Source organism: Phaenicophaeus curvirostris, chromosome 7 (assembly GCF_032191515.1).
Source record: "Phaenicophaeus curvirostris isolate KB17595 chromosome 7, BPBGC_Pcur_1.0, whole genome shotgun sequence".
NCBI lineage: Eukaryota > Metazoa > Chordata > Aves > Cuculiformes > Cuculidae > Phaenicophaeus > Phaenicophaeus curvirostris.
The window spans coordinates 3,525,466-3,544,614 of NC_091398.1; the positions used below are offsets into that span (position 1 = coordinate 3,525,466).

The 19,149-nt window shown below is 44.5% G+C and overlaps 1 protein-coding gene across 1 annotated transcript in view; it reads right to left on the reverse strand.

Annotated features, from left to right (window-relative positions):
• The window catches only part of ABCA12 (ATP binding cassette subfamily A member 12), a 94,239-nt gene that overhangs the window by 56,233 nt on the left and 18,857 nt on the right, over positions 1-19,149 (reverse strand). Inside the window, exons 3-11 of the mRNA XM_069860499.1 lie at positions 18,351-18,498; positions 14,745-14,833; positions 12,330-12,439; positions 11,032-11,217; positions 10,066-10,244; positions 6,506-6,618; positions 5,485-5,581; positions 1,201-5,355; positions 145-260 (exon numbers count right to left, since the gene is read on the reverse strand). Coding sequence (XP_069716600.1) covers positions 145-260; positions 1,201-5,355; positions 5,485-5,581; positions 6,506-6,618; positions 10,066-10,244; positions 11,032-11,217; positions 12,330-12,439; positions 14,745-14,833; positions 18,351-18,498 — 5,193 coding nt within the window. The remainder of the gene's footprint in view (positions 1-144; positions 261-1,200; positions 5,356-5,484; positions 5,582-6,505; positions 6,619-10,065; positions 10,245-11,031; positions 11,218-12,329; positions 12,440-14,744; positions 14,834-18,350; positions 18,499-19,149) is intronic.

Consider the following 19,149-nt stretch of genomic DNA (forward strand, 5'->3'; position numbering starts at 1 on the left):
GCCAAGGTTTCACAGCCCCGGTTAATTGCCAGCAGATGAAAACATGTAGCACTGTTCCTTCCCACCATTAGAGAAAACACTTTGAAAAGCCAGGCACAACATATTCCAGTTGAGGTCCCTTGACATTAATGAAATCATGATTACCTGTCAATTTGCTGTTTTCAGCTCCAGTGGCATTTATTAAACACATCAGGTAAGGGCTATAGCTGCTGTTCGCTGTCACCTGTGAGATGGTCTTTTCAAATTCTAAAAACAGAAATCTGAAAATAAGATAGAATTTTCAATCAGCTTCTCTTTCACAAACAAGATACGTTAGTGAAATCTGTCAGCTGTGGAGATGCTGCTCCTTGGCAGCGTAAATAAGAATTCCAGATGTGTCTCCCACGACATCCCCCAAGCGGGTACCCTCCCAATTTTATTTCATCAACCCTTTTGATGTTATCTCCCCAAACCTGTCGTTCACTCTCAAATTATATTTATAAGAAAACATTCAAAAGGTTCACTGTGCGCACAAGATACAGGTGGGAAGGCCTAGGGGAGACTAAGAATCTTGTAGAGCCCTTCCAGTACCTGAAAGGGAACTACAAGAAAGCTGGAGAGGGACAATTCATAAAGGCTTGTGGTGACAGGATGAGGAGGAATGGGTATAAATTGGAGATGGGCAGATTTAGGCTTGATATAAGGAAGAATTTCTTCACCGTGAGAGTGGTGAGACACTGAACAAGTTGCCTAGGGAGGGGGTGGCTGCTCCATCCCTGGAGGTGTTCAAGGCCACGTTGGATGGGGCTTGGGCAGCCTGATCTAGTGGGAGGTGTCCCTGCTCATGGCAGGGGCGTTGGAACTGGATGATCTTTAGGGTCACTTTCAACTCGAACTATTCTATTATTCTAAGAATCAAAAATTAGAGAATCATACCCCAAAGAAAGGCTTCCAAAGAGTCTACTACCGGTAGCAAGTGGTGAACAGGATTCTGCTTGCACTGCGAGTGATACAGGCCAACACAGAAAATGTTTGGAAGCCCCACTTCTAGCCATGGAAATTTCCTCTTCAATTTAACCCATGTTACACCCAGTGTCCTAAATTACGGGGATTTCAGGCTTAAGTTGCTCCACTGAAAGAAAGTGACATACTTTTCATGCAGAATGAGGATGGTGGTCACCACCCATAAATGAAATTACAACACCCAAAGAGCAAACTCACTGTGCAATCAGACTGGTCGGTGACAGAGTTTGGTCCCCCTGAGTCCAAGGCAGAGTCTTGTTGTACAGGGTTTCTGCCATGACAGTGAAGTGATGAGCGACAATATCAAACACAGAGTCAAAACTAGTTTTGTTGGAGAGAAAAGCTGAACTGGAACTTATATTGAATTCATTTAGCAGATCAGAGAAGCTCAGCCCCGTGATTATGTAGTGACTGGCTTCTATGATTTCTAGAGCTGACACATTGTTGGCTGCACTGTTTGCCATTGCTTCCAACACCTTTGCAAAGGCAGCCACTTTGGTTAGATTCCTTTTGGTGTTTAGCAAACTGTCAACCACATCCCAGATGCTTGAGTAATAACCCCATTCAGTGAGGTTGAAGGCACCTTGGAGTCCCAGCAGCAGGTTGGTTAGGTGGAGCTCATCCTGTGCTGTGCTGAGGAGCATGGACAGGTTATCCCATCCTGCTGAGCTGTTGGAGAGATTCAGGGAGTTCAGCACCGTTTCATTCAGCATGAAAGGAAGGAGCATGTCCACAAGATGAGATAAAAACTCATCATACACGTCTCCAACTGGGATTGGGCAGGAAGCATTGCTCTGCAGCAGCCCCTCCATCACAGCACTCAGAGCTCTCGCCTTCTCCTGTACCCAGGAATTTTCCACCTCAGAGACAAGGTTTAATTTGGAAAGGAAACGCAGACAAAACTGCAGAGACCGCACCATGCACGACAGTTCCTTGGAAAAAAGCTCACTGCTGTTCTGGTAGACAACAGCAAACTCTTGAGACAGTTTCAGGTTTCTCATGGCAAGCTGGAGCATCTCTGTGAAGGTGCCGTTGCGCATTGTTCCACCCTCCACGTCCATGGAATCAAAGAGGGCTTTGCAGGAGCTCCTCGCCAAGGACTCGCTTAGAGTGGCATTTTCAAACAGCATCTCAAGTGTTACGTGGAGCACGTCCTGAGCAGAGCAGTTCAGGGATGTGCCAGAACCATGGTTGCTGTTGTCAAGAAAAGGACTCAAGGCTAAACGCAAAAACTCCCAAACTTTTTCCTCCAGCGAAGCACTGTGCTGTAAGGAAGACAGGCTGAACTCCTCCTGCAGCAGCAAATGTGAGAAACGATAGACAATGTCCATTTTTTCTTCCAATGTTTTGTCTAAGTTGGTGTCATGAAGGACTTCCATTCCTGCTCTCCATATTTCAACCAGTCTCTGGGTATAGTTATGGTAAGAATCAAATAATAAGTTGATAGTTTCAAGCTCACTGATATTGTAACTTTTCTGCAAATCTTTTAAAATTAAGATACCCTTTTGCATGGCTTGCAGGTACCTGGAGATGTTGGTTCCTTTGGAGTCTTCACTATACAGCTCAAATATGGAGGATGCCAAGTTCTCCAGCTCCCTCAGCTCCTTACTGAAAGGAAGACTGGAGTCATTTTTCATGGTATCGAACTGATTTTGCAGTGTATCTAGAAGTGACTTCAAAGAGACACTGTCTGTGCTACCCCAGTTCATGGACTGGAGTATTTCAGCAATCTGCCAGAGATCATCAAGTTCAATGCCCTGCCTTCCATGAAGAGAACTCTGGAGTTTCTGCATTAGCTTAGACAAAGAGGAGATCAGCAGATGAGGATCACTGGCATTCACCTTTGCCATGGCAGCAAGAAGCTGCTCAAGGGACAAGAGCTTTTCTGCAAAATGTTCAGATGTTTCAGGGGTCAACAAGAAGTCAGAAAATAATGATGATACAGTCTCATTTGCGCTGAGGTAATTTTCGATGTCTCCAAGAGAGATGCCATGAAATGCAATCATTTTGATAACCTCCCACACTTTCTCCGTACTAAAATGACTCCCATTTAAAATGACCTGATTCCAAATCACTGCAGCCATGGTTAGGACATCTTGATTTTCTTTTCCATAGGGTTTAGCATAGAACAATTCTTCACCACCAACCTCATACACTGGGACTATTTCTTGAAGTATTCTTTCCAAGTCCAGTGTGCTGTTTGTGGCAGAAGTTGAATCCATAGAAAGTTTTAACAAACTATACAAATCATTCAGATCTGAGGATTTAATTCCTCCTCTAGACTTCTGAAAGATCTCATGCACTAACGTTTTTCCAGGAGCTACCCCAAAGTCCACAAGAATTAGAGCTTTCCTCATAGTTTCCAGGAATTCAACATATTCACTCACTTCTGTTAGGTTCCACTTGGTGGTCAATAAGTTGCCAGTGGCACGCCACAGCCATGAGAAATGTCCCAACTCAGACTGGTTGGAAGCATCTCTGCCCACCTGTAGCAGTTCATATAAACTGCTGTTCCAGTTGGAGACAATTGGGAATGGACGGGAAAATAAAGGCAGCCTCTGCCAGTCTGCGGAGCTGTTGGAGAGATTTAGGGAGTTCAGCACTGTTTCATTCAGCATGAAAGGAAGGAGCATGTTCACAAGATGAGATAAAAAATCATCATCCACATCTCCAACTGGGATTGGGCAGGAAGCATTGCTCTGCAGCAGCCCCTCCATCACAGCACTCAGAGCTCTCGCCTTCTCCTGTACCCAGGAATTTTCCACCTCAGAGACAAGGTTTAATTTGGAAAGGAAACGCAGACAAAACTGCAGAGACCGCACCATGCACGACAGTTCCTTGGAAAAACGCTCGCTGCTGTTCTGGTAGACAACAGCAAACTCTGGAGACAGTTTCAGGTTTCTCATGGCAAGCTGGAGCATCTCTGTGAAGGTGCCGTTGTGCATTGTTCCACCCTCCACGTCCATGGAATCAAAGAGGGCTTTGCAGGAGCTCCTCGCCAAGGACTCGCTTAGAGTGGCATTTTCAAACAGCATCTCAAGTGTTACGTGGAGCACGTCCTGAGCAGAGCAGTTCAGGGATGTGCCAGAACCATGGTTGCTGTTGTCAAGAAAAGGACTCAAGGCTAAACGCAAAAACTCCCAAACTTTTTCCTCCAGCGAAGCACTGTGCTGTAAGGAAGACAGGCTGAACTCCGCCTGCAGTAGATGTGTTAAGTTATAGACAGAGTTAATTATTTCTTCACTGGAAGCTTCATTTGCACTTGCATAATGAAGGACTTTCCCTGCTGTACTCACAAGTTCAGACAAGCCCTCAAAGGTTTTATTGTCAAAATTGAATAAAAGATTAATAGATTTTAATTTACTGACATTATAATTCAGCTGTAAGTCTTTTAATATGTACAAGGTGTTCTGTATAGCCTGAGCGACTAGTGAGATATTGGCTACTTTAGAGCTTTCCCCAAAGTCTTTAAACACAGCTGTTACAAATTCTGACAGTTGATCCAATTGTTCACTGAAGGCACTATTTGAATTACCATTCACCTTTTCTAAATGGCTATTTAATACCTCTAAAAACTGCCCATAGGCTGCGATCCATGTGTTATTCCACTTCAAGGACCTCAGTTCCTCCCCAATGCGCCAGTAAGTATTGAACTCATCCCACCAGGTTTCACCCATGGAGCTTTCTACTTTCCGCATGAGTTCAAACACGGGCATAAGTAGGTACTGATAACCTATGTTGGTGCCTGTCATTATAAAAAACATCTTCTGGAGAGCTAGGAGCTGATCTGGAAAGTTTCTGTAGGACACAGGCTTAAGGAGATAATCGGAAAACAAAGATGGTATTTCTTGCATTCCACTTAAGCGGTCTCTGAAGTCTTCCAGTAATGATGGTGTGCTACTGGAGAGCAATATTTTGAGGGCATCCTTAGTTTGCTCCGTACTAAAATTAGAATTCTTTAACAGAACTGGATTCCAAATCATTCTAGCTAATTTTAAAGCATGCTGAATTTCTTTCCATTGGGTCATTATATCAAGAACGGAAGTTCCATTAAAGTCATTCCATAATTGCAGTGATGTGAAGTTATAGATTTCATCAATTATTTCCTTATTATATGGTTTCTTTGATTTATAATCATGATGTGGATTCATTCCCAGTTCAAGAATCGCATACAATTTGTGTAATGTTTCATTCTTCAAATTTCTGAATAGATTTAAGCCTTTTAATTCACTTCTATTCATTTTTTCCTCCAAGCCTTTTAAACGATGTAGAGCCTTTTGTATGTCTTCTAAATCATTTGAATTAATGGACCTCTTGGAGTCTTTTCCACCAATCTCTGGTGACTTTATTTTTCTGGAGGGGGAAAAAAAAAGCATTTTAGTGAATATGAAATCAATGCAAGTGGAAATGTAAAGTGATTTAGAGCAAAGATCATAGATTTGAATTATACTGTTAGTAATACCCCTTTAGCTAATGTCTCACCTCAGAACTTCCTCCAATTCAGATACTAGAGCCGGCTTATCTTTCCAGTTAACAAAGTGATTACAAATATATCTGGTCACCAAACTTGTTTCTTTATCTACAACAAACACGTAAAGAGTGTATTAGTGAAGATAACATTAGTTTGGAAGCTGAGAAGAGCTGTATGGCACATCTGTCAAGATAACAGGCACATATGAAGTGAGGCTCTTACAGCACGACACAAGATTCTGGTTAGAAATCTGACTGCACTTTAGGGATCTAACTCCTCTTGGCCTTCCAAAGGAAGTCAGGATGCTATCTGCCAATGTTGAAATCGTTTTCCACCTCAGAGACAGCTCAGTGCCTCTGTGATCTGGGTGCTAATGGAGCTCTCCTCCTGCTTTCAGAGCACTTCACCATCAGTGATGCAGCACAAGCTGGCCTAACATTTAACATTATTTCTTTCCCTTCCTTTGGGAATGCTTTTTTCCCTACCTGCATCCAGGCTGTGTCTGCAGCCTCCTCCCACAGCCAGTTACACTCATCTCGAGGTGCCTGTGCGTCCAGACCTCTCACCAGCCACACCCCCACGCTTCCCCTACTTACACCTCATGAATCTGCTTTTCTTCTCCACCCCAGCTTCCATAATCTCCATCAAACAAGCAGAGAACGGGTGGCATTTACCTGTCTGTCCCTTGCAGCATTTAAATGCGGGATCTCTCCCTTACCTGTTCACATAACCTCAGCTGGAGGTGGATGTCGAGGGTTCAGCCTCTGCTGTAAGCTGGCAGGGGTTTAGAGGAATGGCTAAATCACCGCTTCCCCTTTCCACTGAGACAAACTCATGTTAATTCACTGTCTACTGAAAAATTCCATTTCAAATGAGGTATTTTATTCATTTTGTAAAAAGCTGAAAGAAGGATTCATTATGCTGAGCCCCGACCAGCGCACAAAGCTGCATGGTTACTCATTTGCCTGCAGTTTGCTGCTCCGCAGCACCACAGGTTTTCAGCAGAGATATGACTGTCTGGAGGAGTCTTACCTTGCTCCAAGCAGTTCAGGGAATATGGAAGATCTGTAACCTCATTCTGAACAGTTTGGAATCTATCATCAGTCACAAGCGATGCAGAGACATTCTGAGCTGCCAGTACAACACTAAAGGGAAAAAGAAAACCAACGAGGAAAATAAATTGTGGTTACAGGATTATGAGAAGAAATAAAACAAGTGTTCAAATAGGAAACAGCTGGAGTACAGCCTATCATTCTTAAAGTGTCTGACAGACAAGACATTGCCTCTACTTTTAATTATTTGTTCGATCATGCACAAAATACAAATGCAAAAGGCTTTGATGGGAAAGCCATAGGGATGTATTAGCACAAACATATGCGTTGCACTTATTGGAGATACGTAAAATGGATGGACAGCTTAAACCCTCACAACAGGGTTTAGAAAACACCTAGATGATATGCCAGCCCAGTGACTCAATGCTCCTAAAAGAAACCAAGCAGCAAGCAGACAAGGCTCCAGGGAGAGCAGGGATCCCGAGGGGACATCACCTGCAATCACACACACAACTGTTATCATTTCCAATTCTCCTTTCCTCTTTCAGACAGTAATAACCAGACTGACAGGGAAGCAAGGAATGTTTTTCAGTCTTGGGAAAGAACAAGCTGATAATCAGGTATATTGCATCACAGAGGAAGTCTTTTAAAAGATTCTGCTCAATGTGTGCAGGTTACTGAGAACTTCATGGCGATTATTAGTCCCTTTTGCTTCTCCTGTAGGAAAAGTAGCTCTTCTCTGTAGGCACAGGGTCACTGTGAAATGCACAATCTCTCGCCTGCCTGAAGTTCTCCAGGGAATACACAAAGAACCTAGCTGAGCTGATTTCTGTAGCATGAATAAATACATACTGATTTGTGGGAACAGACCGCGAGTGAGAAGAGAGCGCCAGGAATCTCTTTTCTCCTCATTTAACATGATGTTTCCATGCAGGTTTTCTGGAGTTGGTGCTCAATATTTCCATTCTGCAGAGGTGCTTGTTAGCAGGAGTCTTAGAGGGGGAAGAATCTCCAGTTATAGATGATGTATTTAGTTGAGCAATGGCAGAGAGAAAGAGGGCCTTGCCCAACATGGACAAGTATCGTACAGGTGAGAAGGTGTCAAACATGCAATCATAGAATGGTTTGGGTTGGAAAGGACCTTAAAACCCATCCAATTCCACCCCCCTGCCATGGGCAGGGACACCTCCCACGGGATTAGGTTACTCCAAGCCCCATCCAACCTGGCCTTGAACACCTCCAGGGATGAGGCAGCCACCACTGCTCTGGAAACAAGAGGTGGTGATGGGGCTCTTCTATTTCAGTCTTGCAGGATTTTTGGCTTTAAAGAAAAAGTTCAGCTTGCATACTTACGTGAAAACCTCAAAGAAACAAACAGGAGCATTTGTGAATTCAGTCTGTAAACCAGGTTTGTGCGGGTAATAAGTATTGCTCCTAAACTTTCTATAGAATTCATGACTTCAAAGTTAGTATTTCACAGTCTTGGTGTTTATCACATGGTTAATAGAGATGCTACAATCAGCAAAAATTCTTTTCTTCAGTATCCTCACATTTATACTGCAAAAATTACCCTGAACTGCATTTTGTTAGGAGGTCAAGACTGCCTGAGTGAAAGACACAGCCAGGCTGGCCAAGATGTGCTTTTGCAAGCATCATTAAAAATACTGTTTGTGCAATCTCTTTGCAATAACTCTTTACTCATGCATTTACACTGCCAGATGCTAGGCATAAAAACACTGCACAGTCCTGGTGATGAAATTCTCTGTGCCTCTTTGTTGTGCCTATGATAACTTTGCCCAGCTCTGCAGCTGTAGAGCAGAGCAGCACAGTAAATATTAATTCTTCCCAGGCACTCAAACAGTGTTTGGTTCTCAGATTGGATTCTGCAATCCAGTAAATGCAAACAAACGTGATAATCCTGTGCCTGAAACAGCAGCGTGGACAAAACATCTCTGAGTTCTTGTCACACTGCTGCTGACCCCTTTAAGGATAAAGGCATTGCAACTTACAAATAGTTCTCCCAATGCAGCACAGCAAATTAACTGGATCTTAAATGCACAGGTTTTTAAGTGCCTTACAATGTAGAATAGAATCATAGAATGGTTCAGGTTGAAAGGGACCTCAAAGCCCATCCAGTTCCACCCCCTGCCATGGGCAGGGACACCTCCCACTGGATCAGGGGCTCCAAGCCCCATCCAACCTGGCCTTGAACACCTCCAGAGATAAAGCATCTACAGCTTCTCTGGGCAACCTCTCCCAGTGCCCCATCATCCCCCACAGGAAAATATTTCTTCTTAAGATCTCACCTCAATCTCCCTCTTTCAGTTCAAAATTGTCCCTTCTTCACTCTATCTCTTCACTCCTCGATCAAGAGGCCCTCCAGCTTTCCTGGAGCCCCTTTCAGTACTGGAAACTGCTCTAAGGTCTCCCTGGAGCCTTCTCTTCTCCAGGCTGAACAACCCCAACCCTCTCAGCCTGTCCTTGTATGGGAGGTGCTCCAGCCCTTGGATCACCTGCACAGCTAGAGACGAAAAGGGAGTCCCTCAAAGTCTGGATGTAATCAAAGTGGCAAAGTTTCTACAATGGCTTTTGCATGTTTTCCCAACTGCTCATATATCCAAGGGGGGGATAAAAGGTCTGAAAACACTCTGTTGCTCGCTGTCCTCCATGTGCTGTAATAGTGATTATTCATAATAATTTACAGCAGTGTCCATCATGTATCCAGTAAATTATTTGGAATCATTGGAGTAACTAACCTCTTGAGTAACTCAAGTCACCTAGATATCAGTAAGAGTTTAGCCTAACTATGAGCCAGAGAAGGGATCTGAAGAATAGCTCATTTTAGGAAAGTTTGTTCTGTCCTAGCTGCGTACAGCATCAAATACTTCAGCACAGTTAATTAATGCAATTAAGCCACTTCTGGTTTTCATATAACTGAACATAACCAATACCTTCTTCTTAAAGTCACACATATTCAAAGCCCCATCTGCTAAGAACTATGCTCTCGCTCTACTCTGCTTTCTTGGGACCAATCTTGAAAGATAAACCGGCAGTAAATTAGGCACCCAATCTTTCAATTTATTTTTTAATGAATTTATGGCTCCCCTACAAATGCCTGAGGTTTTCCAAAACAACTTGAATTTGGACCTATGCTTTTCTGGATAAAAAAAAAAGCCAGCAGCTGCTGTCTTTGGCATAACAACTATCCAGCCAGGAAGGCCTTTTTCCAACCAAAGAGAGTGGCTGTTACTCACCACCCTTTCTACCTGCACCTTGGCATGGCACCTGCACTCTTATAAACAAAGAGTTTATATCAAGCTCCCATTAAAAAGTGACAAAAGAGTCATTGAAAATCATAATGTTCCTCCCTGTCTGTAGAGACTTTCAAGATCTCTTAGTAGGGAGCCACATCATCTCCAAAATAAATCACACTTTAAAGCTAAGGCCCTTTCTTCAGGATGAGAGGCAACATGTTCTTACAGTTCAATACACAAACACACCAGCTTTCAGTACCTCTACTGGTATTTTTTGTAGTTTTACCTGCTTGGATTCTGGAGGAAATCAATTACGTCTTGCAGTTCCATGCTTCCCTGAAACACATCTGGGGCCAGCAAAAGGAGATGCCACAGGGAGGTGTCATTCTGCACTTGGGTGACGAGCATTAGAAACGAGACCATTTCTTTGACGAACGCTGCCTGGTACTGTGGGTTGTGTTGCACCTTAACAAATAACAACACAAGAAGTTATTTAAGAACAAGAACCCTTGTTGCCAGTGGGTCTTTTTATGTTTTTCAGCTTGCACTGTGCTTGTAGACAACTCTACAAACAACACATTCAAAAGACTCTAGTGACAGGCAATAATGGAGAGAGTGACTGTGCTTTACCTTCACACTTCAGATTGCACAATAAATTCTCTGTTTAGACAAGCCCTACGATTCACAATGTCCCAAACAGTCCAAAGACTAGGAGTACAAGAAAAATGAATATCAATCCTCACCTTGACCAAAAAGAAGGCATTACCTTTAAAGGATTAATTTGCTTTAATTACATAGCTTACCACAAAGACAAGTACTGCTTCAATCATAAATTGCTGGATCAGATGCAGGAGTTATTGGATGAAGTGATGCAGCTGAGGTAATACAGAATTAAATTTATTGCCTCTCCTAGCTTTAAATATTCTTATTTATACCACATTCTCACATTATTCTACCTACCTGCTGCTGCAGCAGGGCAAAATAAAGAGAAGAAATAAGATCTAGGCATGGTGAGAACACTCCGAGGCCATCAGCTGATGTCCCTGCCTTTCTGAGCTGTGCACTCAAATCCAAGGTCTTTGGGCTAATCCCACTCACAAGATGCACCTCAGCCTCATCATGCTCTTTATCCACTTAGATGTAGAGATGAGCACCTCCTAGCCAGGTGGAGTCATGTTCTATCTCCCAAATACTGCAATAATGTGCATGAACTAACACAGCTACTCGCTGCAGAAAGGTACCAGGCACTTACCTGAGAGAGCTGACTTCTGAACTCTTGGGCTAACGCCTCTAGAAGCGAAGAGTCGGTAAAACAAAACGTGTGGTGGATATTGGCTGCCATCTTCACCTCAGTGAGATCAGGATGTGCTACGTATCGTGACAAGATCTCACACAGAATGACTTTGAGATTTGCTGCAGTTGAATATGGGGTCTGGCTCTAAAAGCAAGACATAATGTTAAAGGTAGTTTTAAAGCAATACTCTATTTGGGATGGTTTTAAATGCAGTGATGAGATGTTCTTGAGGGGTAGTAGTGACATCTGAAAAGCACTGTCATTACAAAAACTCCCACACATACAGAATTCTAAGAGGTGAACAGAGTCACTGAAATCCCTCAGACTTCTCATACAGACAAGGAGAAATGTGTGTGTAAGGGTTTGTAGCCCTTAAGACAAAAACATGAGAGGGCTGGAGCACCTTCCATACAAGGACAGGCTGAGAGAGTTGGGGTGATTCAGCCTGCAGAAGAGAAGGCTCCAAGGAAACCTTAGAGTGATGTTCCAGTACCTGAAGGGGCTACAAGAAAGCTGGGGAGGGACTGTTCACAAAGGCTTGTAGTGATAGGATGTGGTGCAATGGGTATAAACTGGAGAGGGGAAGTTTTAGACTAGACAGAAGGAGGAACTTCTTCACTGTGAGAATGGTGAGGCCCTGGCCCAGGTTGCCCCATCCCTGGAGGGGTTCAAGGCCAGATTGGATGGGGCTTGGAGCCCCTGATCCAGTGGGAGGTGTCCTTGCCCATCACAGGGAGGCTGGAACTGGGTGGACTTTAAGGTCCCTCCCAATCCCAACTATTCTATGATTCTGTAAGCATGGTTGGTGTCCATTACATGGTCCTAAGCTTCTGCAGCAAAGGAGTTGTTCCTCTGCATAGTTACTGTCTGCACAATAAACACATAGAGCCTCTGTGGGCAAACAAAGATTTCAATGGCGAAGCCTGTAACATCAGTTCTTTAACTCCATATAAACCAAACTCCTTAACTCACACAAGTTTTGAGCAAAATATCTCAGGGTATTGTGTGTATGTGGTAATTCAAGGTATTATGTCCCAAAGCATCTGGTCTGCTTAGAGAATAATACACGTACCACAGAGCTTAAAAGTCCACTCACAATAAATGTCTTTCTCTTCCCAAAATAAGGCACTTGCACATAACAGGGGAGATCCAAAGCTATAAAAGCTGTGTGTTTATACTGGGAGCTTCTAACTCTTCAAATATGACTTCAAATAGATAAATACTCATGCTTCGCTGTTGGGCAGATACAGACTTACCTTCCCAAAAGTGAGGATTTTGTTGAACATGTTGATGCTGGAAGTCAAGTTGGATGGTGATGAAATATTCCAAAGGGCTTTTTCTCCATGAGATACTGAATCCTCAAATGCTGCAATAACAGTTTGAAACACTGTATTTTACTTAATGTCTTTTAACCCCTTTGCGACATTAAACCATGACACAGGATAGCTGACTACAGCTTTGGGCATGCCATCATTATGAATCTGTTTCCAAAGGTACAGCCCATGGCATCCTGTAATTACTTACATAAGGGTTTTTTGATGTAATTAAATCCTGGATTACATTATTTCCTTCTGTAACTTTTTAAAAAATTATAACCATTTAATTATCTGCTTGCAGGTAGACTTTAATTCTCCCCTCTCTTCTCCAGTCCTGCAGCTCCCCCATGCAGAAGAGTGATGGGGAACCTCACAAGGAAGCCCACATCAGCACAAGCAAGAGAGATCCCTCCAGGTGTCCTTGGCATCTGTGAGTGGCCCTTGTTACTCAGAAACAGCTCTGACACAGACTTGGAGCACTGCTGCCCACAATATGCAGAGGCTCACAGCCAGGTCCCCAGCTGGTGCAGTGCTACAGACTAGGGGAACGGTGGCTAGAAAGCTGCCTGGAGGAGAAGGACCTGGGGTGTTGGTTGACAGCGACTGAACATGAGCCAGCAGTGGCCCAGGTGGCCAAGAAGGCCAATGGCATCTTGGCTTGGATCAGAAACGGCGTGACCAGCAGGGCCAGGGAGGTTCTTCTCCCTCTGTACTCGGCACTGGTGAGACCGCTCCTCAAATCCTGTGTTCAGTTCTGGGCCCCTCACCACAAGAAGGATGTTGAGGCTCTGGAGTGAGTCCAGAGAAGAGCAACAAAGCTGGTGAGGGGGCTGGAGAACAGACCTTATGAGGAGCAGCTGGGAGAGCTGGGGGTGTTTAGCCTGGAGAAGAGGAGGCTGAGGGGAGACCTGAAAGGAGGTTGTAGAGAGGAGGGAGCTGGCCTCTTCTCCCAGGTGACAAGAGATAGGACAAGGGGGAATGGCCTCAAGCTGCACCAGAGGAGATGATTGAGTCACCATCCCTGGACATATTTAAAAGACAGGTAGACAAGGTGCTCAGGGACATGGTTTAGTGGCACATAGGAATAGTTGGACTCAATGATCCAAGAGGTCTTTTCCAACCTGGTGATTCTATGATACACACCAAAGCCAACACTTGCATGGAGCTGTGCTCTCAAACACCACTAGTCATTGAAACGAAAGGAGCTATGCCAGTTTACACCAGCAGAAGCTGACTTTTGAAACAAGATGTGGAGCTGAATTCTTTCCCGACCACCCATGGCCATCAACATGAGCTGATAATTCTCACAACTATTAATTGATTGCATTTTTCCCCCATGCCTCTGTGCTAAAACCCTTTTGTGTTGTGCTGAAGAGTGAGTGCATTGGCAGGAACGCTACTTAGAACTGTAAAAGGCTGGGGCAGAAGAGCCAACGAATGCAAATCCATGAGTGTTCAATTGATGGCGAGCTCCCTGAAGAAAGGGCTATCCATCATGATGGCTTGCAGATAACGCTAGCCATTACCATTATTAAATAATAATTGTAATGATTTTATGGAAAATTTAAGTCTGAAAGTTCCTTCAGGAACGGAAGTGCAAAGGAGAACATCACCAACAATAAATATCTGCTGTGGCACAGAAGACTTATTTGCTGGATAACTGTGCATAAGAAATACATTTGAAAAACATCATAAGCTGTTTATGGATAATTTGTGGGCAGTAAAAGGGTAATATGCCATAAATAGCCAGGTCTTTAATTAATGTCCAAACAGTCTGCAATCTTGCACTGCTCCTGTGAAGCACAACAATTTAATTCCGGTTTCTCAGCCAAATTCCAGAAGTCTTTTCCACCGAAAGTTACTTGTAATTGTTCCAAAGAATTTACACTAATGTCATGGCCACAGTCTATGTAGAACACATAAATCACTTCTGCAGCTCTCTAGGAATTGCATCTCTGTCCAGAGAGCTTCAAAGATCAGCCTGTATAGACTAGAACTTCGCACAGCAGTGAAAGGAGGGGAGACTTCATCACTATCCACAGCTTCCTGAAAGGAGGTTGTAGCGAGGTGGGTGCTGGTCTCTTCTCGCAAGTGACAAGTGATAGGATGAGAGGAAATGGCCTCAAGTTGTGCCAGAGGAGGTTCAGATTGGACATCAGGAAAAATTTCTTCATGGAAAGGGTTCTCTGGCACTGGCAGAGGCTGCCCAGGGGGGTGGTGGAGTCCCCATCCCTGGAGGGGTTTAAAAGGCAGGCAGATGAAGTGCTCAAGGATCTGGTTTAGTAGTGGGCAGGTATGGTTAGGCTCTAGGATTTCAAAGGTTTTTCTAGACAAACAATTCTATGAATAACCTACCCAGTGAAGTGTTCCTGCTTTTAGGAACCTCTGTACTCCATGGTGATGGGCGGTTGTCCTTTTCCACACTGGATGATCTCCTCTGCTTACTGAGGGAAGGAAGAAGAAAAGAAAGAAAACCAAAATAAACTTGGAACAACTCTCAGAGTTTCATATTATTAAGCTTATATTTAACTACTGTGCAATTCAGAATGGATCTATGATTTGATTTCACAGAAGATGTGTTGAAATCTGGGTTGTGCAAAAGTCTGGTTCCTTCTAGAGGCCTGGGATGTATTTTGGGGAAGGACACTGCAGTGTCCTCAAGCACAAGACAGATGGAGGGGACCCACATTCATGCCTGCTCTGCAGGGACACCAAGGACAGGCAAGGCTTGACAAATGTATTTGGTTATCTTAAACAGATTCCCACTTCTAGAAAGAAGTACTCACTGTATCAAGTCCTTTTCTGTCCTCCACCAACACATTCTCAGCAGAAGAAACAGTGCAGAACTTTGTGGCTCTGTTAATGACACCCAGACTGAGCAGAGAGACCTTGCTATAAGCTGGAACAACTCTAAGCTCCAACAGTAGGCTGCATGTCCCTACCACAAAATCCTTCAAGACTCCAGGACCTTACTTACTCCTTCCCAAACATTTGACCAGAGGGGAACAGAAAGGGCAGAACACGGAGCTCAATTTCTATATTTAGTACCCTTTGCCTTCATGAAAAACTCACCCTTGGTGATTCCTTTTCTGAGGCACAGCTGCATCCACTCACAGAATCATAGAATGGTTTGAGTTGGAAGGGACCTTAAAGCCCATCCAGTTCCACCTCTTGTCATTGGCAGGGATACCTCCCACTGGGCCAAGCAGCTCAAAGCTCCATCTAACCTGGCCTTGAACACCTCCAGGGATGGGGCAGCCACCACTGCTCTGGGCAACCTCAGCCAGGGCCTCCCCACCCTCTTCATGAAGAATTTCTTCCTAAGATCTAATTTAAATCTTCCCCCTTCCAATTTAAAGCCTTTACCCCTCATTCTATCACTCCAGATCTTGGAAAAATTCCCTCCCCAGCTTTCCTGAAGCCCCTTTCCACACTAGAAGCTGCTCTAAGGTCTCCCTGGAGTCTTCTCTTCTCAAGGCTGAAGAACCCCAACCCTCTCAGCCTGTCCTTATACTGGAGGTGCTCCAACCCTCGCATTATCTTTGTGGCTTCCTCTCGACCCGTTCCAACAGTTCTAGATCCTTCTTATGTTGAGGATTCCAGAACTGGACACAGGACTCCAGATGGGGTCTCAAGAAAGCAGAATAGAGGGGCAGAAGCCCTTTACTTGCCCAGCTGGCCACGCTCATTTGGATGCAGCCCATGATAAAAATGGCCTTCTGGGCTTCATATGTTGGCTTCTGAAACTTTCTCCTACCTTCTGCTGAGGTTTTACACTGCTGCATCCTGAGAGACTTGCTGTGGCTACCGAATGCATTTTTTCTTGTTTAATACGATGTATTTCTAAAGCTGACATTGACCACACAAGTGTAGGCACCCACACAGTTGTGCAGTACTTCACACGGCCAACTTTTAGCAGCAATAGCGGTCAAGATGCTTATTAATAACTTGTGTGACTTCAGCTGTATTTTGCCCAAATCCTTTGATTTTCAGTTGGCAGGGGAAACCAGTTATTTCCTAAACAGCTGTACAGAAACCAAAAACAGAAAGCAAGGAGGAGATGTAGCTATTGAAACCCATGGAAGACCTCCAGCTTTGGCACTAGAAGTTCCCATTTCTTCACTTCAATGTGCGAAATTAACCATTGTTTAGCATGCCCAGGAAAAAAAAACAATGACACTGGGGAAATGAGTGAGGAGCTGTGAATCCAGGCACCCAGTCTATGTGTGGCTCTGCCCTCTTCTGCTGTGTGACCTTGAATTTGATTATGATTCATTTTGCGTAAGTTCATTCATCCACATATTTAGTCATCCAGATTCCTTCTAACCAATAGAGAGATCCTGATGATTGGCTCGGCCTGGGAATTGCCAGTCCCTCAGCACTGGCTAAGGAGGATCCTTGAGGAGCTACTGACCCCAGCATCCTCCATCCTGCCTGATAGGCTCTCTGGTGGAAGGCATGCGACCCATCTTAGCTCTTCAAACTCAAGCTCTGGCCAAGGGGGATGTGGAGGTTCTGACATAACCACTGTGGAGCAGCCTCTCACCTGAAAGGGAGGTAACAAGGGGCCTTGTATGTGAGATGCCCAGATTTTCAGCTCTCCATGAACCAGCCAGGCCTCAGAGCAGCATGTTCCCTAGAGCTGTGCCAGAACCTGGCAGTCAAGACATAGACACAACCTTGGGCTGGCATGTCCCAGAGCAAATGCCACTTGGCTCCAACTGGAAAACCACTGAAACTGAAATGCCTTCACTGAACATTTCAATTTCAAAAAACTGGCATTCCTAACAAAACGTGCCCAGCCAGCTCCACATTGCAAATTTACATTCCCTTCTGGGCAAAAATTGATTCTTCATTTTCATGCTTCCTGAGATGTTTGATGACTTGCAGAGAGGACATCCACAGAACCACAGAACTGTTAGATTGGAAAACACCTTCATGACCATCAAGTCTAACTGTAAATCTAACACTAAACCATGTCACCAAGCACCATTCTGGTTGGCACCTGGAGGATCTACTGAAAGGCTGTTGAGGCTCTGAAGTGAGTGCAGAGAACAGCAATGAAGTTGGTGAAGGGGCTGGAGAACAGGCCTTATGAGGAACGGCTGAGAGAGCTGGGGTGGTTTAGCCTGGAGAAGAGGAGGCTGAGGGGAGACTTCATTGCTCTCTCCAACTACCTGAAAGGAGGTTGTAGAGAAGAGGGTGATGGTCTCCTCTCCCAAGTGACAGGGGACAGGACAAGAGGGAATGGCCTTAAGCTCCACCAGGGGAGATTTAGGCAGGACATTAGGAAAAAATTTTTCACAGAAAGGGTCATTGGGCACTGGAACAGGCTGCCCAGAGAAGTGGTTGATTCACCTTCCCTGGAGGTGTTTAAGGCACGGGTGGACCAGGTGCTGAGGGACATGGTTTAGTATTTGATAGGAATGGTTGGACTCAATGATCCGGTGGGTCTCTTCCAACCTGGTTATCCTATGGTATGATTCTATGATATGAAAGAGAAGTTGGTCCATGACAAGTGTATCTCCAGCTTGTGGGGAACATTTGCCACTTCCACCCAAGGGGTCCTGAACCCATTGCCACAGCGGCAGATCAGCACAGTGGCCTGTTCTTAGTGCAAGTCTTATTGAGGCCCCTGCAGAACCCGATTCACCATCACACAAAAGAAGTTTCTTTGCTCTAATTCGGGTGAACAGAAGGTTTTTTTTCTCAGGGAGTAGAATTTTCTTCTAATCTCAAGCCAGGATCAACTGACGCTTTACTGATAGCTGTCCCTGATATGAACTTTTTTAAAGTGTCCCACACTACAGCCCAAATTCTCATTTCTAAGTGTTCAGATATCTGGGATACATCTGTTGTGGACACTCTTACATGTGTACACATAGATACAGCTGCTCCCTCCACCCCAAAGCAAATTCGGCTTTGCAGCCTGTAACACCCAGATACACCAAATTCCCTTACAGCCTGAGAGATGAGATGTCATTAAGTCTTGGCAGCAGATCTTGCGGTGCGTACGGTGTGTCTTTACATCTGGCATCTGAATCACACAGCACAGTCTGCAGGAATGGGAAGAAGCCTGCGCTGGGAAGGTTTCGGGGCGCAAGATAACCTGCAGGAAGAAGAAAGAAAATGCCATTACTATGATGTAAACATTGACTTTTTTTTGTCATGTGTTTCTATCCATATGTGCTACTTTCTCTTCCCAAGCCACACGACTGATTCTCAGTTTTATTGAGGCTCTTTTACTCCAGCCTGGTGGCATTACCTGCCAAGTCCTACCAGAAGGCCCTCCTCTACACTGACAAAGCTATGAAAGGCTATTTAATAGTAAAAAGAATCAAGCTTCCCTCCTCCGCTCCAAAATGCAAGAAACAACAAAAGCACCTTAGGTTTTTGGTATCCTGATTCTGCCTTTAAAAATTACAATGAAATAAAAGCAGGCACACAGCCAGAGTACACCGAAGAATCTATAAGAGCGTGTTCATCACAGTTTGGTTGGATCAGTGTTCACGCAAGGCCACCAGCTTCAGTTCTGAGCCAGGCTGCTAAAACAGGACTTTGTCTCAGCTTTCACCACAGGAAGGGCCAACAGCTCCAAGACCAGAAAGCCTCCTTTGCTTTTTGTGCAGATGTGCCCAGGGAAGGGAGGGAAGCAATCCATCACCCCTAGCCCCTCTGTACTTCCTGCCATCTCCAAGCAGCTCCCACACCATCTGCCTGGTGACCTGCGATGCCGGCAGCCAGCACAGAGGGGTGAGAT